Here is a 25526-nt window from a genome sequence, read left to right on the forward strand (position 1 = left end):
CCTCACCTGTGGTATTTGTGGCCCAGGCCCAGCGCACACCCTCACTCTCCTAATCTTTTCATCCCTTTGTCTTTGCAGTTTGTGACCAATCCAGACATCGCTGCCAAGAAGAAGATGAAGAAGCACAAGAACAAGATGGAGGCCAAGAAGAGGAAGATCGAGTTCTTACGGCCGGGCTACAAGGCCAAGAGGCAGCGGAGCCACGGCCTGCGCGACCTGGCCATGGTGGAGTGAAGGCTCAAGTGGATGCAGAGTTTCCTGTTGATAATGCCAGGTTTTTAACTTTAAATGTGCTGAAGAGTTTTATGGTGACCCTAGTTCTGGATTCATGTGTGGGCATGTGGTCGTGGGCATATGTGTGTGTGTGTGTGCAGAGAGGGAGGCAGGAGTCACTACCAATCACACTGGAAAAGAATGAAAACAAAAAGCCTTTTCCTCCTTTGTATTTGGGGTTGGAATTGACCTTTGCTGGGTCTCAGGTCCATTCCCTTGAATGTCCTCAGGTCAGTGAATGTTCACTTTGGCTCCAGGCCGCTTCTTTCTTCCTGACAGCTCTCTGCTCTTCCCATCGCATCATTCTGTGGGGTCTTCAGTTAAGACCCCTTGGCTTGGAAGGTTTCCTGTAAGGTCTTGGATTGAGGTCAAGTCGCTGGGGGGGGGGGGTGGGGGTCTTGCCTCATCCTCTGTTAAGAGCAAGATGGAATGATTCCAATAACAGACATTCCAACTCCAGCTTCAAGTCACTCAGTGACTTGGGCCGGCAGGGGTCCAGCATCTTGCCCAGATGCCTGGCCCAACACTGGTGGCTCCTAGCAACCTCTCAAGAGGAGGCGCTGCCAACCTGCCTTGGTTGGAGTTTGTTCAGTCATTGGCCGTCCATCAAATATCACATTTTAAAATCTGCCACTTTTGCTTCTACCTCAGACTTCTCATTGAACCTTGAAATGTCCCGTACGGTCCTGGTGGTCCAGTTTAAACTTCGTGTCTCCACTATCTGCTGACCTCGGTGACTCTTTCCCGTGGCCAGTAGTAGTTTACTGTTGACTGTTGTACAGTGTTGTTGCTTGCCTTCCAGAAGTCGTCTTGTATTTCTATTCTTTGACTCAGTTATATGACAGACAGCCCTGTCAGCTAGTGGTGTGGCCCATCACACACTAGTAAATCATCATGTTTTTATCTACGTTTGCAAATGTTTTAATATTAAAATGTTTCATGGGAACAGTCTGTATGCGTGTGGTCTATAAAAGACTTGGTTTATTCTCCTAATCTCTTTAACCCCTCAGAAATGGACCCAGTGGGTCAGTTGTGTTCATGGGTGAAGGAATTGGGGGGGGGGGCGGATCACAGTACCAAGCAGATGCACTTTAAGGATCATTAAGAAAGAAAAATGTGCCGTTTCCTTCCTCATTGCCCTTTGCCTTAAGAATACAAAGTTTTGCTTAGTTAAGACCAATTATATACCAAAATCCTGGGGTGCCACTGTCCATGCTACTAGCTGCAAGGGAAGCCAGATTGAGGTATTAAGGAAGCTTCCATCTCATTATGTGAAAAATCCAAAAGCAAAAATCCCCACCAAAGGTACATCAGTAGGGGCGGCTAGATGGTGCAGAGGCTAGAGCACCGGCCGTGGAGGCAGGAGGACCTGAGTTCAAATCTGGCCTCAGACACTTAACCCCAGTGCCTTGCAAAAAAAAAAAAAGATAAATCGGTGCAATTGTTTCCATATAAAGGGAATATTACTTTTTAACCAGCTTTTGCAAATATTTTTATGTTTGCTTCCCAGGGAGCAGTTTCTTTTGCTTATAACAATTATTTTCTAAGAAAAGAAGAAACAATTCAGTAAGCTTGACTAATGTATCCACCAGTCACTGTACACAAGGTTGCCCATCCATAGATCCCTTTTTTCTTGGGCAGAATTTGGGTATCGTCTCATTGCTCTTCTTTGGGACCAATTTATTTTAAGGGTTTTTTTTTATCAAGGCAATGAGGTTAAGTGACTTGACCAAGGCCACACAGCTAAGTAATTATTAAGTGTCTGAGGCCGGATTTGAACTCAAGTCCTCCTGACTCCAGGGCCAGTGCTCCAGTACTTTGATCTGTCAGGAGGTGTAGGCATTTCAGTTACTGTTTGCATAGTTCCCAACTGCTTTCTAGAATGCTTGTAACAAATTCATAGCCCTATCAATGATGCATTCAATGTGCCTGTCACCCTTACAACCCTTAACTTGGATTATTTTTATCTTTTTTTTTTTTTTGCCAATTTACTGGATGTGAGGTGAAATCTGACTTGTTTTGATTTGCAATTTTCTTATTATTAGGGAGTTGGAATACTCATGATTGTTTGCAGTTCTTTTGATAACTGTTCATATCTGAAATATAATCATAATCATCATCTTAAGTGCCCAATGTTTCCAAATCAAAAATAACTTACTGGCAGACTAGAGTTTAACAGTTTAGATACCAAGTCCAAGACTCCTTATTTATGGCTAAAATTCAAAGCCACTTGACTTGCCTAAGGTCATATGGCCACAGTTGGGATTAAGGTATTCAGCTCTCTGGACCCCTTAATTCAAGGTCTGGCCTCCATACTGAATTATGGGCATTTCAGCTGCTTAGCTGGATAAATCTTTTTTCTTCTCATTTTGGGGGACAAAATGATACAGGCTCATGGATACTTAATATTTACTTTTAAGTATTAAAACCCCCAAAGAATGACTCAAACATAAATTACACCAGAATTTACTACACACTTAAAGCAACTCAGTTTTAGTTTTCAGTCAATCCAAAAATAATCATACCCATTTAGAAAGAAATGGGGAAGATTGAAAGTTAGGCCTTCTCTAGGGTCTATGACATGCGTCTGAAGTATTATCTATTCCCAGAACTAGACCTGATTTGTATGTGAATTTTGAGATTGCTCATTCCTGTTGTGCTATTTTCTTTCTCTGGTGTGGATAATTATCAGCATTAGAATTGGTTCAAAGAAGCCTACACCAATTGCGTTGAATTTTAGTTATTACTACAGAAGTTGAAACTTCTCATTTAAGAAGAGCTGTTCAGTCTCATCTCGGAGGTTAATAGGCAACTTATAAATTTAACTGATTCTATTCGACTGTCACATCTCCCCAATCCTGACCATCTACATACTGTCTTCAAGGCTCTGTACCACTGGATAAATATTAATACCTTTCAGATAAGAACACTTCTGAAGAGAATTGCACACTATTAACTATATAAATGTCCAATTCTCTAAGAAAAATGCAAATCAAGACAACTTTAGGTCCATCAAATTAGCAAAACCGACCAAAACTATATGATGTAACAAAAAGCCTAAGTTTGCAAGCAGCATCTCAATTCTAATGCAGGTTTAGGCAGGTCATTTTGCCTCTGATTTCAGTTTCTAAAAGCAGTTGCCCTCCAAGTCCCTTCCAATGCTATGAATACAATCTGCTTATGCTTATACTTTATTGTCTAGTCTGAAGAGGAGGAGGAAGATAGAAGGGGTGCAGGAGACAAGTACCATCCAAAGGGTCCATGTTACAGAGACAGGCCTTCCACGGCTCTACAGATTCAAAAAGTAAATCTAAGAACTAAGACAAATGCCTTCTCTGAGCTGTCCAGGCCAGTAGGGATGAGACCAAGCCAAAGGGGTGATGTGCTTTCTAGACCTCTAACAGCAGCTCTTCGCTGAAGTCTGCCCAGTCATAACAGCAACATAAAAGAATCCATTCTACAGTGATAGTTAGGATATTTATTAGTGTTTACAACAAACAAGCTACAGCCACTAACTCCAAAATTAAATTTTAATTCCAACAAGGATGCATTTTTCAAAAGGATCATACCTGGCTAGAAATTCCATACAAATGAACAGACACTACCTTGACAAAACAGGAAAGCAAGAAACGATTATATAATACAGAATAGACATTCAGTTGGTTCAATCAAGATAAGATATCCCTTGAACAAAAATTTTATTTCCAATATTATGAGTGTTTCAGTCAGTCCAGTATAACATTTGGTGGTAGTGTGTGGCTCTTTTGACTGTTCCAGAGGGGATGTCTGATGTCACCTTTACTGTGGGGAGGCTACTGCCGGCTCTTCAACGTTTCTACTAACCTGTAAAGAGAGAACATATAACTTTAGTGGAATAAACTTCAAATCACTAAAGTAGCCAGCATACCTCTGTAATCCAGTCTTCTCTGAGGACACATTTGAAATCTCCCAGTCCATTCAGTATACCTGTGGCCACAAATTCTGGTGGTCTAACATACAGAACCTTGGACACAACAGTCAGAGTGTCAAAGTCAGCGTTTTTGTGTAGAAAACGGGGGGGGGGGGGGGTTGGGGTAGCTAGGTATCACAGTGGATAATATCACTGGCCCCAGAGGCAGGAGGATCTGAGTTCAAATCCAGCCTCAAACACTTAATAATTACCTAGCTGGGTGTGTTGGGCAACTCACTTAACCCCACTGCAAAACCAAAACAAAAAAAAAAATAAGTAAAATAAGAGGGGTGTCCTGGCTTTCCCTTCCCAGTTCTAAAATCTGAGAAACTTGTAATTACTAGGGGTTCAATCTGTGTGGGCTAATTAGCTTGGCACAACTCTATTTCTTAGGATGCAGACTTCCAATCAAAATGTGGAACCAGAGAAAAGAAGGAGCACATCACTAGTGTCATCCTCACATATTAGAGCTTCTGTAAAGTGATACTTGCCATTCCATTGCCTCATCAAGGCCAGTGCCTTTAGTTGCTGATGTTTTGAAAATCTGCCATTTTCGGTCCTTCAAGGCAGGGAGCCCAAGTGAATTTGCCATCTCTGTGGGGGTCATGGCCTGTTCCATGTCCTGTTTGTTTGCAAACACCACTAAAATTGCTTTTCTTAGCTCTTCTTCCTACAGATGAGAAGAAAATACAACAATCTGCATTTGTTTCACAAGTACAGGTAGTCTTGATTGACCAGTAGTAGTCTAGTAGGTAGTCTTAACCCTCAACTCTTAAATAAATGCTTATTTTTTAATGCAAATATAGGAAGCTTTGAGGTCAACACCTCATAGCCTAGATTCTCTGAGTCAAGCTCCATTACTACAAATATCTTCCCTCAAAAATTTTTGTGTAGTAAGAAAACGGGCAATTTGACTCCTTAGAAATAAATACCTAATTCAAAGGGTGAATTTGAATAACTCTTTGAACCTCTAACTGAATATTATTTTTTAAAGGTTCTTATAAATGTAATGTTACCTTATAAATTAAAAGTGTTTTGCTTTTCTTAGTGTGGGAGAAAAATTGCTTGTTAATTGAAAAAGATTTCTTAAGAAATTAACAATGACATGTCATAAAATTTCTAATTTCCACCTGGGAACCAAGACTAGATAAACCAACTCCATTCTTGGAAATGCACTTTTATTTGGATAACTTGTTCCTTCCTACATATAAGACTACACCTTAAGTAAGCCCCCCCCCCCCAGGGGGCTGATCCTATTTTCCAAAAAGTTTCCTTTTCACCAGTACTAAATTCAAATATTTAACTGATAAATTTTAAAAACTAATTATAAATGTTTAAATGAACTGAGCCTGAAACCTAGCAGTGCAGACTTTTTGGAAACAACTTCAGAGGGGATATCAGACCCAACAAAACCCCGCCCCCAAAACAAAAGCCCCATAGGGCAATGCAACAAGCACTGACTGCCTGAGCCTCAGAAGAGTGAGCTGGTTTCTACTGCTGTTCACATCGCCCATTGGCAAGTGAACCTGAGAAGGGGGGGGTCTCTTCACCTTCTGCCTTAATCCCAGCTTTGACATTTATAATTATGACCCTAGCCTCTAAGCTGCTTCATGTTTCAGGGAATTCAATGTATTATTTGTGGAATGAGAAGGATAAACTAAGAACTTCTCAGATTATGAATCTAGTTTCATAGAGAAATAACTTATTTCTAAACAAACAAAAAGATTTTAATTGCCTTCTCAAAGCAATCCACCTCAAGGAAGTATCTTCCAGAAATAGATGGAAGTTTTCTTACCTCTAACATGGCGACTAACTCTGACTTGGAAACTCCAATGCGATCTCGATCACAGCTGTCTACTACATAAATGACTGCATCTGTGTTTGAATAATAACATCGCCAGTATGGCCTGCAGAAAATGAAAAAAAAAAACAGGCTCTTGTTATCTGCCATGAGAAAGAAATTAAATACAGCCAAGGTAAAATTCAGTCAATGCTCAGGGGAAGAAGTCTCCACAAGGACAGATTAAAAAAAAATTCTTTTATAGTCAAAATCTATAATGTCATGAAGAATATAGAGAGGGCAATGTGGGCTTAGCAAATCCAAGAATACCATTAACAAGCAAACATCACTGGAAGATGACCTATAAATCCATTTGCTAAAACCCAGTAAGATTTCTTAGCTTATAATTTGATGAAGGAGGCAGTTTTCATTTTAATTCAAAAATGAAAACATACTATGGGAGATACTAAATTTAGGATCTTGTTATCTCAAGACAGACTACAAAGACAGACGACAAATATTAAGAGCTCAAGAACTTTGAGAATTTTAGAACTATCTTCCCTAGAAGTGGAGGAACATCAGAAATGAGTTGCTTGGGTGAAATTCAGGAAATGGACAGTAAACAACCCTTGTTTTAAAATGATGTCATAAAAATTAATACAACATGAAAACATATCTGTCTCAAATGTCAGAGGAATACTAAGCTAATATCATGCAATCCCCAAGTCTACATTTTCACTTATTAAACCTAAGTGACAATGCCTCTCAGGCACTTTTGAATATTAAAGCAGCATGAGTAAAACCTGGGTACTCAAGAATTATTGATATGATTGGACAATATTTTAGTTGGAGGACTAAAAGTCACTACTTTCAAAAAATAGGGATCTGAAGAGAACACAAGGAAGGAAATTCATGGTTATTAAAGTCACTAAGGAAAAGATATTTCATTTTAAACAGTATTGAATCAATTTGATTTCCTGAGAAAAAAGGAAGATCCCAAATGAGGGGAGAAAGACAACCGACTGGGAATTCTCAGAAGGAATGAGCCATTATTATTTACGCTATTTTAATTTAAAACAAATTTGGGCTTCTCCAATTTAAGTAGCAGAAGTTACTGATTAGGCAGTTAGTGCAGTGGAGATATCACTGCATTTGCCATCAGGACTCTGGGTGGAAACTCAGCTACCTGTGAGACTTTGGGATCTTAGTTTTCTCATCTATAAAATAAGGGGATTAGACTAGAACTCTACAGGTTCCTTCTAGTTCAAAATCTATAATCTTATGCTCCCCATATGAAGCTTTATGGTTTGCAAAACTATTAAATTCAATGAGGTAAATAAATCAATCTTAGTACCATAAAACGAAGATGTTTGTTACCTGATACTTGTCTGTCCTCCTAAATCCCAGACTTGAAATTTAAGATTTTTGTATGTTACTGTCTCAACATTGAAACCAATGGCTGAAAGAGAAAATATGCCAGATTCTTTTAAAAAAAAAGAACACAAAAACCCCACCAATTTTATTATAACATTCATTTTTTAAAATTGAGTTTCAAATTCTCTCCTGTCCTTTAGCTTTCTCCCAAACACTGAAAAAGTAATATCTCAATTATTCACGTGAAGTCATACAAGAACACATTTCCAGTATTAGCCATGTTAAAAAATAAAAAATGTTTAAAAAGGGTGCTTCAAGCTGCACTCACGAGTTCATCACTTCTCTCTCCAGGAGTGGGCACTTATTTTTCTTCATGAATCCTTTGGAATATTCTTGGTTCATTATACTGATGAGAATCAACATACAATGTTGCTGTGACAGTAACCGATGTTCTCCTGGTTCTGCTCACTTCACTCTGCATCAGTTTATGTATGCCTTCCCAGGTGTTTAAGAAGCTATCCACGTCATTTTTTTCTTGCAAGGCAATGGGGTTAAGTGACTTGTCCAAGGTCACACAGCAGGTAATTATTTAAAGTGTCTGAGGCTACATTTGAACTCAGGTCCTCCTAACTCCAGGGCCTGTGCTCTGTTCACTGCACTTGTCATTCCTTATAGTACAATGGAATTCCATCACAGTCATATGCCACAACTTGTTCAGTCACTCCCCAATTGATGGAGAATTTCCTCAATTTCCAAGTCTTCACCACTATAAATGGAGCCGCTTTAAGCATTTTTGTATATAAAGGTCCTTTTCCTTTTGGCTCTTCCACAGACTAGTGGTTTTATTGGATCCCTATTTTTCCACAGTCCCTCCAGCATGTGTCATTTTCCTTTCCTGTCATGTTGGCCCATTTAAGGGAGGTGATGTGTTATCTCAGAATTGTTTGTTTGTATTTCTCTTAACCAAAGTGATTTAGAGCATCTTTGCAAATGACTAGACAGTTCTGATGCCTGTGACTGATGAGGAATAGCTCAGTCTATATATTTTAAGAAATGAGGCCTTTACCAGAGAAATTTAACTGCAAAAAAAAAAAATTCCCTTTCCCACTTCTCCCACCCTACCCCGTTTCCTACTTTCCCTCTAATTCTGCCTACACTGATTTGTTGGTCATAAACTCTTCCCTTATCCCTATGTGTGACAAGTAAATCTTTCCATGCTTCCCTGATTTATAATAGCATCTTTTTCTTTTTTTGCAAATCTAAATCATTTTGAATGTCTAAATCTTTTTTTGAATGTCTAAATTGTATATCTTAGCATTCAGTGTAGGCTGCTGGTCTATACCTTATTTTTGCCAAACTGTTTTCCTGTTTTCCCAGCAATTTTTGTCAAATAATCAGTTTTACCCTCAGAGCTTAGATTTTTAGATGAAATGTTGGATTACTAAAGCCATTTACTATAGTATATTGTGTGCCTAAACTATTCCACTGATCCACCCTTCTATTTCTTAGCCAGTACCAGATTGTTAATGATATGGTATGAAGTCTGGTACTGCTAGGCCACCTTCCTTCACATTTACTTTTTCAATAATTTCCTTGATATTCTTGACCTTTTGCTCTTCCAGATTAATTTTGGTATTTTTTCCCAGCTCCATAAAATACTCCTTTGGTATATTTCTTGATATGGCACTGAAAAAATTTATTAATTTAGGTAGAACCATCATTTTTATTATATTGAGTGGCCTACCCATGAGCAATTACTATTTTTCCAGTTGTAATTATATCCTTAGACTTGTCTTTGCATTCTACATTGTGTGCAGTTATTTTAAGTGGAATTTCTTTGCCTATCTCTCCCTGCTGGGTTTTTTTTTTTAGTAATATATAAAAATGATGATGGAATTATGTGAGTTTATTTTGTATCCTAAAACTTGTTAAGTTGTTCATTGTTTCAATTAGTTTTTTAGCTAATTCTCTAAGGAAATCATATCCATAGAAAATGATAATTTTGTTTCCTTATTGGATATTTTTATTCCTTCAATTTTTCTTGTCAATTCTAAAGCTAAAATTTCTGATATAATACTAAATAAAAGTGGTGATAATGGACATGCTTGCTTCACTTCTGATCTTACAAATGTTTTTTATTTTATCCCTGTTACAGACAATATAATAATAATTATTATTAATAATAATAACAATAATAATAATGTAGTCTTAGAAAGCTCCTACTTATCATTATAAGGCTTCATTGCCTTCAAGGTTTATAGGAATGAGTATTGTATATTGTCAAGTTTTTTAGGCATCTGCTGAAATAATGATTTTTGTTTTTGTTACTAATATAGTCAATTATGCTTATAGCTTTTTCTAATACTGAATCAGTTCTCCATTCCTTGTATTATATGCAATATAGTGTGTGTCTTTGTAACATATTTTGCTGTAATCTCTTTGCTAAATTTTTTTTATCAATATTTATTAGGAAAATGGGACCAAAGTTCTCTTTCTTTGTTTCTACTCTCCTTGGTTTAGGGATCAAAACTATATTTATGTCACAGAAGGAAATGGTAGGACTTCTCCTACATTTTCAAATAGTTTATATGGTATTAAGAGTTAAATTGTTCTTTAAATATTCAGTAGAATTCACTTGTAAATCCATCTGGCCGTAGGGATTTTTTCTTAGGTAGCGTATTTATGACTTATGCAATCACTTTTTCTAAAATAGGATTACTTAAGCATTCTATTTCCTCTTCTATTACTTTGGGCAGTTTGTATTTTTTAAAATATTCATCCATTTCATTTAGACTGTCAATTTTATTGGCATGTGACTGGTCAAAATAGCTCCTTCTCATTGCTTTAATTTCATCTTCACTGGTGGTACATTCACCTTTTTCATTTTGATACTGCAAACACGCAGTTCTTAAATTGACACATTCTTGAGGGCTCTACCTAACATATTTTTGGTAAGTGAATGGCGATTGTAGGCAGGAAAGAGGAGGGGTTAATCCGATAAAAATCAAAGAAAATCAGCAGGAGAGGTCCCAGAGATTGTGCTAATAATGTATACAATGTTAATTTGTTCCTTCCTCCTTTTATGTTCTTTTCATCCCTCAGACCAGATGGGCATTTAAAATAAAGGTTGTTATAGCTCACTGGAGCAAATAATAAAGCACTTTATTACTGTGACAATTAATAATAACAATAAAGCAGCCACTTTAATGGTATTAAACAAATTAGCAAGAAGTTTTAAATTTCAGTGAAAGAGGCACCCATGTAAGTATACACGTAGTTATGGCTCGCCTATTAATCTCAGAAATCTGCATCTTTTAAAGCAGAGTTAGTCCTTTAAAAGTGCTTAATTTTTCCCCAATTGACAAATGGTCAAAGGATATGTAAAGGCAATTTACAGCTGAGGAAATCAAAGCAATCCATAGTCATATGAAAAATTGCTCCAAATCATTACTTATTAGAGAAATGCAAATTAAAGCTTCTCTGAGGTACCACCACACCTCTCAGGCTGGCCAATATGACCAGAAAGGATAATGATCAATGTTGGAAGGGTTGTGGGAAATCTGGGACACTAATGCATTGTTGGTGGAGCTGTGAACTTATCCAATCTTTCTGGAGAACAATTTGGAATTATGCCCAAAGGGTAACAAAAATGTGCATACCCTTTGATCCAGCAATACTACTACTACTGGTCTATACCCTGAAGAGATGATGAAAAAGGGTAAAACATAACCTGTATGAAAATATTCATAGCAGCCCTGTTTGTGGTGGAAAAGAATTGGAAATCAAATAAATGTCCATCAATTGGGGAATGGCTTAGCAAATTGTGGTATATGTATGTCATGGAACACTATTGTTCTATTAGAAACCAGGAGGGACGGGAATTCAGGGAAGCCTGGAGGGATTTGCATCAACTGAGGCTGAGTGAGATGAGCAGAATCAGAACACTGTGCACCCTAACAGCAACATGGGGGTGATGATCAACCTTGATGGACTCGCTCATTCCATCAGTGCAACAATCAGGGACCATTTGGGGCTGTCTGCGATAGAGAATACCATCTGTATCCAGAGAAAGAACTGTGGAGTCTGAACAAAAACCAAAGACTATTACTTTCAAATTAGGGGAAAAAAACCTGTTATATAATTTTGCTATCTCTCATACTTTATTTTTCTTTCTTAAGAATATGATTTCTCTCTCATCACATTCAACTGAGATCAATTTACACCATGGAAACATTGTAAAGACTAACAGACTGCCTTCTGTGGGGGGAAAATTGTAAAACTCAAAATAAACAATCTTTCTAAAAAAAAGTGCTTTGATTTAACTGGCTAGTGAAACAGTCAGAGTGGGGGGGGTGGGGGAGGGAAGGGAAGAGCAGCACTCTGTTCAGCTCCAGCTCAGTACTGAACCGACTGCAACAGATTCCACTATTCCAAGTTATAAAACATAACGTCACTGTATTTGATGAAAATGAAACAAAGGATGAATGAATAAGATTACCATCAATAATTTACTAGCTTAAAAATGTGTATATACACACACACACACACACACACAGTGCATCAATATATAAAAATGGTCTCAAACAGCTCAACTAACTTCTGTTCTAGAATGTATTATCAACCTGTATTAGAAATTCATGCTACTCACTATTCAGTAAACATACCTATAATACCCAAACAAAAAAGACAGAAATGATAAACTACAGAAAAACTAAAAAAGGAACGCCATAGAGGTTCACCAGTATCTGGTTATTCTGGGATAAAATATCCAGGGAGTGTCATTACAGCTTCTCCATGGATAAGGAAATTATCTCAACATGAAGACAAACAAGTTAAAGATGTAAAATCAGTATTTCTGGGAAGGTAGATCTATTGTATTTATGGGAAATGCTAAGGACCTGAAACTTATGGTGAAGGAAAGCAATGATAATGACCATACTCCTGGAAAGAAATAAGAGAATAGGATGCTTGGAGAGGGAAAAAATGAAAACCAGAGCTCAGTATTGTAAGAGGTCAGACAAGTGAAGTGACAGGCTTTATTTTTTTTTGACCAGGGTTAAATGACTTGCCCAAGGTCATACAGCTAAGGTAATTATTAAGTATCTGAGGCCAAATTTGAACTCAGGTCCTCATGACTCCAGGGCTGGTGCTGTATCCACTGAGTGACAGGTTTAAACATCAATACAATTCTCAGCGATTCAAAACCCGTAAGGGTTAAACCTCTGATACACTTCGGCTAAATTTGTGTACATCATTTAAATATTTTCCACTAACCTGAGGTAAATAAAAATCATAATTAACTAGAAAGGATTGTGTCCCTGAACTGACTCCATTCATTTTCACGCATGCATTGATTTGAATGGGACCATATGAAAATACTTCTTTCGAAAGGAATTCATATACTATGACTTCTTATTTTCTGAAATATCCATATTGTCTCATTCCCTTTTCTGGGAGGCAGTGGGGGCTGGGCTGACAGACCTTTGATTATTATTGATAAAGGAACTTCCTGATAAGCAAATCTCTTTAGCACTTGCTTTGAAATACATAGTTTGAGGGAAATATCGTAGGCGTGCAGTTAAGACCTGGAGTCAGGAGGACCTGAGTCCGAATCCTATTGCAGATCTTTCTAATATTTAGCTTCTATCTACTTCAGTTTCCTCAACTACAAAATGAGATTATAACTGTTTCTATCTCCCAGGTATGTAATGAGGATCAATGAGACACTGTACATAAGGCCTTTTATAGACCTTTGGTGTGTGTGATTTTCTTGGCAGAGATACTGGAGTGGTTTGCCATTTTCTTCTCCAGCTTGTTTGACAGATGAGAAAACTGAGGCAAATAGGGTTCAGTGACTTGCCCAGGGTCACACAGCCAGCAAGCGTCTGAGACCACTTTTGAACTCGGCTCTTCCAGACTCCAGGTGCAACTGGTGCAGCAGATACAGCAGGCATCATAGTGCCACCTAGTGGCCCTTACAGAACTCTAAAAAGACCAGTACTTAGTTCTGGAGCCCCCCTCCCCTCCCAATGACTGGGTGACTTTGGGAAGTCACTTAATCTTTAGCAGGCTCAGTTCTTTATCTATAAAATAGGAGGGAGGGGCTATTATTCAAACCACTTATTTCACAGAGTTGCTTTGAGGAAAATGCTTCATGAATTATAAAACAGCTCATGAGTTGTGCTATTATGAGAAGAGAATCCTAATAGAAGTTCCAACCTATAAAGGAGAAAATGTTCACCGACAGAGCAGCATAAAAAATTCAGACTATTATGTTTGCACTAAAACTCTGCTAACTAGCAATTGCTATGTTCATTCTTTATTAGACCCAACCTTCTTCTTTCAAGAGTAATTTACTGCTTAGAAATTAGGCAATTCTTTAAGGTCTACAGGTATGGAGTTATCCTGGCACTAGATAGGAAGGACCCAAGGGCCTGTGGAAAGGACAATGAAGAAGGCATCAGGAGACCTGAGACTGAGTCCCTGTTCTTAGGGTAAGATCACTCATGCAACCACAGGAAACACATTAAATGGGATTCACCTCATTTTCCTTATCTGTAACTTGGGTATTCCAAAGTATGTTGAAGAAACATTGTTGTAAAATGCTAAACAAATCCAAATTATTATTACTTACTGGGAATAGTAGTAACAACTTCTCCAACTTGTAATCTATACAAAATGGTTGTTTTTCCAGCTCCATCTAATCCCAAAATTAAAATTCTCATCTCCCGAGTTCCAAACAGACTGGAAAAAATAGTTGAGAAAAAGCCACCTACAAAATAAATGAATGAATATGAATAAATTTCATGTTATTTGGGGGATTAGATTTTACAAAGGAAAATATTTGATTACTGCAATTTTTCCTTTCCTTTCAAAGTGGTCAAATATTTTTTTTTCTAGAATACTACAAAAGGAGTTTAAACTTTTAAATTCAGTTTCATTTAGTTCCTATCAAAAGAAAGAAGAAAATAAAATAAAAAATACAACATTAAAAATCTCCCAGAGGCTTTATGGGAGAATCTCTATTTCATGAAGAAATATGACACTGTTTCATCACTTCTATGCACTGTACCGCAGGCTATTCATTCACGAACCAATTCTAATCTGTTACCACATTTATCCCTGCAGGCAGTTTATTCTCAATACAACTGAGCCTCTGCTGGACCATTAGAGCCAAAGATTATTTGATAACCTCAGCTTGGGAAGAGAAGCACCAAGAGTAAAGGGGTCTCTGAATTGGGGGTGGTGGTGGTAAAAGCTACAGCTCTGGATCTCATTCTAGGAAATTCAGACCCCAGTGCTCCATGAAGATAAAGGATTTCTAATAAGTGAAATTCTTCTCCACCAGAAGCAGTCAACTCCCTAGTCTGAGTGAAATATAATTGGTATTTAACATAGTTATACATTTATAAACTATATCAGATAACTCACTGTCAGGAGAGGGGAGGAAGGAGAGGAGAGTGAGAAAAATATGGAACTCAAAATCTTACATAAAATTAATTTGGAAAAGTATCTTTACATGTATTGAAAAATAAAATAAAAATGTAATTAGAAAATATTTAAAAAAAATACAATGAAATAAACTATTAATTTGTGGTCTAAGTCAACATATGGTCAGCAGGGATGTATTTCTATTTGTTTTAACCACTGTCATAAAACAGCAAGTCTGGTTTCTTTGCTTCTTTGGATTCTACTCTGCACCAAACAAATAAGAACAAGTCCCACCCACTTTTCTTATATAACCCAGAGAGACATCACAAATATATACCTGTGGTAATTACACGAATTAGCCAATGACATATGGATGCCTTTAGTTGATGCCATCACTGTGACTGGAAACTCAATCCAGTCTTTGTGAAAGACTAGGTAAACAGATGAAAAGCACGGGGAACCCAAAGAAGAAAATCCAAACCATCCCTGTCCTCAAGGAGCTTGGAAGATGGCAGAGAATTAAGACATGCACACAAACAACTGTAACCCCAATTAGAATACGACTTGGGTACATGAGATTCATACAAGGAAGGGTCACTTCTGAGTGGAACATGGAATGGAAAGGATGTCACCAGGAAGAGAACGGGCAAGATGAGCTTTCTGCATACAGAGATCATTCCTCCCCATTAAATCAGAAGCTTCTCAAGGCAAGGGTTGTGTGGATTTTCATCTCTTCATTCCAGGCAAGGAGGATGGCATACACATAATTCACAGAGGAAGGAGGAGGAGACAGGACACAACTAAGGAATAGTCAGAAGTCCAATGGGGCACCAGTTAAAGTTCACAAAGAAGTTGTGTAAAATAAGGCTGGAAGGTCAGAGGCTGGAGCAGGCCCTGGACTCCATTCTTAAGCTTTTCTATTTCAGCCAAGTTGATAAAATACACACACACACACACACACAGACACACAGTATCTCCGAGGAGGGAAAATAATGAAGATTCCACAGTACCAGATCTTAAACTATAATAAAAGATGAGAGCATTATTGAAGTGTTGATGCTGATTTCAATGATTTTTAAATTTAAATTTTTTTTAAGATAAAACCAATGTATCCAAGAATAGAAGGAAAGTAGAAAATTGGAGGGAAAAAAACTTTCATAGACAATCTCTCACAGCATATGATTGTGTTAGAATACTGTGTGATATAAGAAATGATGAGCTGGTTGATTTGGAGAAACATGGAAAGCCTTGGACCTATGAGGAAAGATGCAATCTATATTTAGAGAAAGAAATGGAAGATGGAGGAAAAATCTTATTTGTGTGTGTGTGTATTTATACACACAACCAAATATGTGGGTATAGTTCTAAATATCTCCGGTGGGAGAAAAGAAATAAAATAAATAAAAAGTACACAGCAGAGAACAAAAGAATACCTAGAAGAAAGCAAAGAAAATCTAGGTAGTTTTGAAAACAATGTGTAAGGGGAATTTATTGTTTTATATTGAATCTTATGTTCTCCTGTGTACATGCAAATGTTCTTTTCTTTTTCATATTTAAGTTTAAAATGAAGGCAAATTTACATAAAAAGGGGAAAAAGGGGAGAAGGGTAAGTAATGTGATTAGGTTTGTACTAATTTCAATGGCAGTATTTTGAAGAATGAAATGCAAAGGACAGGAGTCCGGTGGTAGGGGCTGGTTAAGAGGCCATTCCTATAGTCCAGTCAAGATGGAATAAAGGAGGTCTGAAATAGGATGGTGGTGGTGGTGGGAGGAGAGGAAAAGTGGAAACAATTGGAAAAGATAGCTACAAGGTAAAAATGACCAGGACTCAACAACCAACTGGACACAGGGCATCAGGCAAAGAAGAGACTCATAAATAATTCTAAGATTTTGAAAGTGGATGGCAGGGAAAATGGTATCATTCACAGAAAATGAGAAGGTCCCAGCTAGATGGAAATGCCCTGATAGCTATTTGAAATAGGGAACTCAAGTTCATAGGAGAAACAAGAGATAAAGGTCTCTAAGTCTCCTTCATAAAGATGACTGTTATAGCCAAGGGAGGTAGAAGAGAACATACAGAGAGAGAAAAGGGCTTTGAAGGGCATCTCTCCCTCCTCAGGGAATGGAAAAGGACAAAAATGTACACCTGGAGAGGAAAGAGAAAGACCAGGAGAGAAAAGTGTTAGAAAAACCCAAGGAAAAGCACAGAACTAAGGAGGAAGGGTGTCAGCATAAAAGGCTACACAAGTTCAAAGATAAGAGACTAAGGGATCTGGTGATCAGACCCCCGCCTAAAGCAGTGTCAGTAAAATCATGGAAAGGGATACCAGATTACAGAAGTACAATTAAATAACTGGGTCATAAAAAGTGAGGACAGTAAGTAGAGACTATTCCTAGAATTACCAGTAAAGAGGAATTCAGAGATTGGGTCACAATCTTTGAAAAATCCATTTGAAAAATAGAATGGGAGATGAGGGAGCTTAAGACAAATAACTTCCATTTCTACCCTAACTTCACTGACAATATACACTTAGCAGCAGAGCAGGATTAAAATCATCCATCCCATCTCCTGCTCCTGTCCTCCTCGATGCTTTTTATATATAGACCCTCATTATCCCAATCCTGCTCTCATCCCACCTCTAATCTATCCTTTAAACCACTACCAAGAGAAGACCAGGGTCTTCTTGGCTCAGACACGTTTAGGGGCTCCCTACAAGTCAGGGTTGGCTTCCTGACTCCAAGAATGCTTTTGTTCACATCTTTCCCCTTTTTTCACCTGTTGAATTCCTACCATTCCATTAAAATGACAAAAAGTCTAACTCACACCTAATGAAAGTTTCCTTATTACTCCTTTAGAAACAATTTCCTCCTTTGCCCTCATCTAGAATTTTGGTTTTATTCCCCCTAAGAAATTTAGGTAATATTTTGTGTTAGTTCTGCACATCTGTCATATCCCCATTAAGCTAAATTCTAAATTGCATCAATTTTTTATATCCTCAAGAACCCAGCAAAAACAATGTACTGCACATAGTCAAGACCTAAATGCTGAGTAGATGTCCCAAGAATATTTTCCTATTAAACACTTTTGTAACAATAAAACAGTGCCATTGTTTAATGAACTCAGATTTTAATCATTCAAAGCTTTCCTATTATTGTTATGAACCACTAACCTCTCAGTCACCTAGGTTCACACCCTTGACTCTTCACTCGTTCATCCCCTATATCCAAACTGTTGTCATTATCATTCAGATAACATGGCATCTCTTCCATGTTGCTTCTTCTCCACTTCCAGAGGTATCACCCTTGTACAAACCCTCAACACCCTCACTCAACTTGCCAAAGGGATTTTCCCCATATAGTCTGAGTCTGATGTGACTATGTCACTTCCTTTATTCAATCAGGATCTTCTGCCCAAGGTCTCCTAGGATCTAGTGATGTGGGTGTCCAGGCTGTCTCTTAAACACAGCCCTCATCTCACCCCTCCTGCCTGTTGGCTGGCTATTCTCAACACTTGGGGTGCTGTCTCTGCTCCCCACCTCCTGCAGGAAGTTTATCCCAGCTCCCCCCACTCCAAGCACTGCCCCTCTGAGGTTCCCCTCCATCTCAGTGTGTGTATGCATGTGTATGTGTGCATGTATGTGTGTAGGTAAAGTTATTTGAGTTGTTTTCACCATTCAAATGGAAGCTCCTTAAGGGTATGCCCCACCTTGTTTTTGGCTGTTCTTTGTCACCCCAGATTTAGTGCAGAGCCTGGACCCTAGGAACAATCAATTGTCACACTGATTCTAAGAAACTACTTTTCACAATACAACAAAAAGAGCTCCCCAGTCGGTTTCTGGCAGCAGAGAGACAAAATGTGTCGGTCAAGGAGTGAAATGAAATCATCAGATGCTGACTGAAAACAAACTATGTGCAAAGTGACAGACCCAGAGAATCCCTTGCCCTCAAGGTCTTTATTATCTCATTGAGAAGACAAGAACTCAAAGAGCTGGCACCATTCCCTACACAACAGAATGTGTTAATACAGGATACCACAAGGGAAAATATTACCAAATGAATATTAGAGACAGTAGGGCTTGGTCTGTTTGGAAGAGGATGAGGTGACTGTGTGCTAAGATGGAGATGCAGGTGTTCTGAAACGCCAGTTCTGGCTTCAGGGGACAAGCAAAGGTTTTGAGGCATAATGTGGGAACAGGGCCGAGACATAAATTTGTCTGGAACTGAGGGGTTCCTAGAGCACAGGTTAAAGTAAGGTTAGAACCAGACCGCATTAGCTTTGAAAACCAGAGCTAAGAGGGTCTTCTCTTTGAAGCTACTGAAGACTACTGAGCACAGTAGTGACAAACTATCGAAGATCTGGAGAGGGAAGGGACCTTACAGACCGTCTAGTTCAGCCCCTTTCACAAATGAAACTGAGGCCGTCCTTCCTGGCCTGAGAAAGCTGAAGTTAGTAAGGGAGTAAGGGGTGGGGTCAAAATTTGAACGGGGGTGGGGGACAGCTAAGGGGTGCGGTGGACGGAGCACCACTCTGGAGTCAGGGGGACCTGAGTTCAAATCCAGCATCAGACACTTAATAATCATTTGACTGTGTGACCTTGGGCAAGTCACTTAACTCCACTGCCTTGCAAACAAAACAAAACAGAAAAAAAAAAGATTTGAACCTGGGTTGAGTGATTCTAAATTGGTTGTCTTTCCATCAAACCAGGGATTCTTAACTTTTTTGTGTGTGTGCCAGAGATTCTTTAGTCAGTCTGAGAAGTTCATGGACTTCAGAAGAATGTTTTTGTATTCTTTAAATGCTTAAAACAAAATACTAAGATTTTGAAGAAAGTCAATCATACTGAAACAGTTATTAAAAAAAATAAAAAACAAGTTCACATCTGCTCCAACCATTCTGGAGAGCAATTTGGAACTATGCCCAAAGGGCCATCAAATATGCAAACCCTCTGATCCAGCAACAGCCCTACTAGGTCTGTATCCCAAATAGATCATAAAAAAAGGGAAGAGGGTCCACACGTACAAAAATATTTCTAGCAGTTCTTTTTGGGTGGTGAAGAAATGGAAATTGAGGGGATGTCTGTCAAATGGGGAATGGCTGAATGAATTGTGGTATTTTAATGGAATACTATTGTGCTATACGAAATAATAAGCAGGTAGATTTCAGAAAAACTTGAATGACTGATACTGAATGAAGTGAGCAGACCCAGAACATTGTATACAATAACAGTAACATCATGCAGTGATTAACTATGACTGACTTCTCATCAAGACAATGTCCAGGACAATTTAAAAGACTCATGATATCTACACCCAGAGAAAGTTAACTGATGCTGAATGCAGATCAAAGCATACAGTTTTCACTTCATTTTTTTGGGGGGGGGGTTGTTCTGTTTCTTCTTATAAAATATGACTAATATGGAAATATGTTTTACATGTAATCCTTGGGGGAAGGAAGGATAGAGAAGAAAAAAATTTGAAAGTGAAAATTTTATTTGAAATTTATGTTAAAAAATGAATATTAATATAATTGGAAAAAAATACTATTTAAAAGTGGGAGGAGGAAGTTCACAGATTCCAGGTTAGGAACCCCATGCTCTAGTCCAGCATAATTCAACAAGTATAAGAGAGCTTATTAGTTCAGAGCAGAGTAGATACCAAGATAAAAATGAAAGTTCCTGTCCTCAAAGATCTTCCATTCAGGGGAAAAGAAGGATGGGGAAAAAAACCAGAGATAATAGGAGAAAGTTGAGGAAGAGAACATTTACAACTGCAAAGATAAAGAAAAGGTTAACCAGGACCTAAATGTCTTGAAGGCAAGGACTCTGAGGAGACAGGACCTGGAAGGAATGATAAGTTGGGTAAATATTAAGAGATGGGGATGAAGTGTTGAAACCAATTCAGGTGGACACTGGAGCTGGAGAAAGAAAGAAGTAAAAAATAAGGCAGAAAAAGTTAGTTCATCAAAGGTTTAAATGTCAAGGTAAGGAGTTTGTTTTTTATCCATAAGTAATGGAGAACCTCTAAAGTTTTTGAGGCAAGAAGATATATGATCAGATATAAGCCTTAAGAAGATGAGTTAGCAACTGTATAGAGGATTGAATGAATTTTTTTTTAAAAAATTACTAGAAGCAAAATTAATTAAAACACTATCAAAGTAATCCAGGTGGGAGGTGAAGAGGACTGAAAACTGGAACTGCAACTGTGAAGAGAAAACGAGACACAAGAAATTGTGGCAGAAAATACTTTGGCAAATAACTACATATCAAAAGAGGAGTTAAGGCTAACTGAAGTTAGAGATCTAAGCGAGTGGGAAGATGGTGATGCTTTCAAAAGAAATACTGAACTGTGGGAGAACAGCTGAGGCAGGTTTAGAAAGATAATAAGTTCTATTTTGAATGTATCCAAGTATAAGATGTCTGTCAGAAATCCAACAGATTTCAGAAAAAAGATTAAGGATCTAAATAGGGAATCCTGGGAGTCTCTGAGTCAGAAAAAAACATTATCTAGTGTCGATGGCTCCTAAACCAAGAATCCCAAACCAAAGACCACCAAGTGCCAGTGGTACTCCAACCAAGAATCCCAAACCAAAGATCAACAAAAGTCACTGGTACCATCCTAACAGCAACATGGATGTGGTGATCAACCTTAATGGACTTGCTCATTCCATCAATGCAACAATCAGACACAATTCTGAGGTATGTGTGATGGAGAATATCATCTGTATCCAGAGAAAGAATTGTAGAGTTTGAACAAAGACCAAAGACTATTATCTTTAATTTAAAAAATAAACAACCCATTACCTTATTATGTAATTTTGCTATCTCTTATACTTTATTTTTCTTCCTTGAGGATGACATTTTTCTCTCATCACATTTAACTTATATCATCAACGTATACCATGGAAACAATATAAAGACTATGGGGATGGGGGGGGGAGCAAGACTGGGGTAAAAGTGTAAAATTCAAAATAAATTTATTTCTTTTAGTTTTTTTTTTTTTAGTTTTTTGCAAGGCAATGGGGTTGAGTGGCTTGCCCAAGGCCACACAGCTAGGTAATTATTAAGTGTCTGAGGCTGGATTTGAACTCAGGTCCTTCTGACTCCAGGACTGGTGTTCTATCTGCTGCACCACCTAGCTGCCCCCCAAATAAATTTTAAAAAATTTTAAAAAGTCACTGGTACCCACAATAACAGAATGCCTTCTGTGTGTGTGTGGGGGGGGAGCAAGAATGGAGGGGAAACTGTAAAACTCAAAATAAATAAAATCTTTCTTTAAAAAAAAAATTTAAAAAGTCATTGGTACCCACACCAAAGACCACCAAGAGCCGCTGGTATCCAAACCAAGAATCCCAAACCAAAGACCATCTAGTGCAATTAGTACCCAAACCCAAAATCCCAAATCAAGACCACCTAGTGCAATTTGCAGACAAACCAAGGATGACAACATGCTTCCAGATCTTCCTCGACATTTATCTCTAGTGACTTCTACTCACTAGAACTGACTCCAGCTTTTATCAAGCATCTAGGTGACCTAGGCACTGGGGGTGCCAACAGAAAGCCAAGACAACAAGTACAATTTGAACTCAGGAACTCCTGACTCCAGGGCCACCCCTTCCATTTTATATATTTATTCATTTTTAGGTTTTTTGCAAGGCCACTTATCAACAAATGAACAAGAGTTCCAAAGGGCACAAAGAAGGCACTAGGCCAATCTGGAATCTCGGGGCTGCCTTGTAAAAACCTAAAAAAAAAAAAAAAAAAAGGAAAGACAGAAAAAAAGCAGAGATCTCCTGACTCCCGGGCCACCCCTTCCATTGCATATATTTATCCATTTTGGGGGTTTTTGCAAGGCCGCTTATCGACAACTGATCAAGAGTTCCAAAGGGCACAAAGAAGGCACTAGGCCAATCTGGAATCTCGGGGCTGCCTTGTAAAAACCTTAAAAAAAAAAAAAGGAAAGACAGAAAAAAGCTGAGATCTCCTGACTCCCGGGCCACCCCTTCCATTGTATATATTTATTCATTTTTGGGGTTTTTGCAAGGCCGCTTATCGACAACTGATCAAGAGTTCCAAAGGGCACAAAGAAGGCACTAGGCCAAATTGCAATCTCGGGGCTATCTTGTAAAAACCTAAAAAAAAAAAGACAGAAAAGGCAGAGATCTCCTGCCACCCCTTCCATTGCATATATTTATTCGTTTTTAGGTTTCTGCAAGGCCGCTTATTACCAAAAGGCACCAGGGTGGCACAGAGGCAGGGGAAGGCCTGGATGGAGATCAAGGTGCAAACGGTAATCTGGAGCCTCGGGGCGCTGATCTTGGCAGTTTTTACAGCAACAAAAAATAAAAATAAAAAAACAAGGGGGGGGCGGCTAGGTGGCGCAGCGGCCCTGCAGCCAGCAGGCCCCGGGTTCAAATCCGGCCTCAGACACCGAGCCACGGCCTAGCAGCGCGGCCCCGGGCGAGCCCCCCGCCCGGCCCGGCCCGGCCCCGCCCGGCTCACCCATGGCGCCGCCGCGGCCGCTCCGGCCTCCTCAGGCCCGGTCCCCGGCGAAGCCTCCCCGGCGGCGGCGGCCGCTTCCACGTCAGACTCCCGGCTCGGGCGGGGGCGGGGAGGGAAGGCGACTGCGGCTGCGCACTGCGGCTGCGCACTGCCGCCGCGCCTGCCCCGACGCGATTCCCCTCCGCCTCCTATTCGGAAACATGAAAGACGATAAAAATCGGAGAGGCACCGATCGCTCTACCGCGTAGCTTCTCGCGCGCTCCATCGGTTATCATCTCTATAAATCGCGGCTTTATTTTTTTAAGGTTGACTAGACCGCGTGGCGAATCAGCGGACGCCGAATAGGCACCCGCGGGGGGCTCTGGCGCGGACTGCGGCGGCACGGAGTAGCACCGCGCATGCTCGGACGCCGGAGAAGGCGGGGGCTGCTCCTGACTGGCTCCGGACTTCCGGCGGGGCCGGAGAGACGCCCGAGGGCCCGGCTGAGACGCGAGCGCATGCCCAGTACGGCACATACGGGAACCTGCGGCGCGGCCTACCTGGAGGACGTGCGAAAGCCCGGGAGCTCCCCGAAGCCGAGGGACGGCGGCTCCCGCGCTGCGGCCCGGAGAAGAGGCGCGGGGGACGCTGGGGGCGGCTGGCCCGCCCAGCGGAGGTGTCGTCACAGCGGGGGCCGCTAGGGGCGCTGCGCGCAGAGCACCCGCCCAGGAGGGCGCAGGACCCAAGTTCAAAGGCGCCTCAGACACTTGGCAGTGGCCTAGCGGGGTGCCCTTGGGCGGGTCACTGAACCCCACGGCCTTGTGAGAACTAAAAAACTGCCAGTGTGGACTCAGAAACTCTATGAAAACAACCAATAAAATCAGGATGGGGCAGCAGGGCATAGATCACCTGAGTTCAAATGCAGACGCAGACTTAATAAGGACCTAGTGTGTGGCCTTGGGCAAGTCACTGAACCCATTGCCTTGCAAAAAAAAAACAAAACAAAAATAATGCATGTATGGGAAATTCTGTATCGAGGATTTTTTATATGGGTCTGGGACTCCTTGCAAAAACTTCAGCTCTATTGGACTAAAAGATAACATGGTATTTCATAATCATTTCTGCTGCACACCCTCCAGGCAAATCTTTTATCAAATTAAGCAATCAAAAGAATTCTCTTAGTAATTCTGGATTTTCAGTCATCTGATGATTTATCTGAAAAGTTTTTTAAAAAAAAGAATTTTTTTTTCTCTCTTAATAAAGATCTGCTCACGGTTGATTTCACAAAAGTAACTAAAGTTCCACCTTGACCTTTAAGAAATTTAAAGTTTGAAGAAAGAACTGCGGCTGTCTTTTGAAATTTGAGGGAGGTAAGTTTAGGGCAAATATAATGAAGTAATAAACTTCAGTGTTTTCCTACCTCCAGCAGGTGATGCTGGTAGAAAATGTGAGGGGATTTGAAAAGATTTGGAAAATTTATGAATTATAGGGACTTAAAAAAAGCAGCTAATGAGTCATGCCTTATCATTGGTTGACTTCAGGGGACACAGTCATGTTCTCCCACAATAACCATGGTATCGTTGGACCCCGTGGTGCTTGAAGGATATGGGATCTAGTTCTGTCAACCGGTGATTTGTGATGTAAATCTGAATGTTAGCTCTGCCCTCCTCAAGGTCCAGTTATAAACCTGAAGGCAGGCTCTGTCTGTGTGAAACAACCTAATCCCCCTCTAATTCCATCTGCAAGTTTGGGCTTTCATAAACAGTGACCATCCTGAGAAGACAGGAAACTGGTCTGGTTATCTCTAAAAGAGACTGAATAAATTCTTATACTCATGACATTTTGGAAAGGGAGAAATCTCTATAAGAGACTGCATAAATTCTTATACTTACAACATTTTGGAAAGGGAGAAATCCCAATGTTTTATGTGTCTGTACAATATCTGAAAACAACAGAAAATATCAAGTCAGAAGAGGAGATAGTAATCCTGTTACTAATTGGATCTTTGTCTGTTCTGACATAGAACAGACCTTAGGGATGGGTTAGAGAATCATTAAGTAATCAGTGACACCTCTATGCACCTGATTGGTTGGCTGGCAAAATTTTACAATCCTTTGTGAAATATCTATAAATACAGTTTCCTCATTAAACTCTTGGTTGGTATCTTTACTCCCATGGGTTTGGTAAGATCCTAGAAAATAAAACTTCATGGATAAAACTATCTTTTTGTTATTTCATTTTT

At 39.4% G+C, this 25526-nt stretch overlaps 2 protein-coding genes and 1 long non-coding RNA gene across 4 annotated transcripts in view; 2 read left to right on the forward strand and 1 right to left on the reverse strand.

The window, feature by feature from the left end:
- Nucleotides 1-4321, forward strand: part of UTP20 (UTP20 small subunit processome component) — a 96609-nt gene extending 92288 nt beyond the window's left edge. Inside the window, exon 62 of the mRNA XM_074226688.1 lies at nt 79-4321. Coding sequence (XP_074082789.1) covers nt 79-234 — 156 coding nt within the window. The 3' untranslated portion in view covers nt 235-4321. The remainder of the gene's footprint in view (nt 1-78) is intronic.
- Nucleotides 3737-23938, reverse strand: ARL1 (ARF like GTPase 1). Of its 2 annotated transcripts, none has more exons than XM_074226691.1 (6): nt 23845-23938; nt 14011-14148; nt 7380-7461; nt 6018-6129; nt 4714-4892; nt 3737-4116 (listed from the first exon to the last, which is right to left on the reverse strand). In XM_074226691.1, the coding sequence occupies exons 2-6, from the start codon at nt 14099-14101 to the stop codon at nt 4086-4088; spliced, it is 495 nt and encodes a 164-aa protein (XP_074082792.1). In that variant the 5' UTR covers nt 14102-14148; nt 23845-23938; the 3' UTR covers nt 3737-4085. The 2 variants fall into 2 exon arrangements, with proteins under 2 accessions (XP_074082792.1, XP_074082791.1); XM_074226690.1 differs by lacking the exon at nt 23845-23938 and adding an exon at nt 23306-23626.
- The window catches only part of LOC141515267 (uncharacterized), a 48920-nt gene continuing 47221 nt past the window's right edge, over nt 23828-25526 (forward strand). Inside the window, exon 1 of the long non-coding RNA XR_012476289.1 lies at nt 23828-24654. This is a non-coding gene — a long non-coding RNA (uncharacterized LOC141515267). The remainder of the gene's footprint in view (nt 24655-25526) is intronic.

The sequence above is a fragment of the Macrotis lagotis genome, chromosome 2 (genome assembly GCF_037893015.1).
Source record: "Macrotis lagotis isolate mMagLag1 chromosome 2, bilby.v1.9.chrom.fasta, whole genome shotgun sequence".
NCBI lineage: Eukaryota > Metazoa > Chordata > Mammalia > Peramelemorphia > Peramelidae > Macrotis > Macrotis lagotis.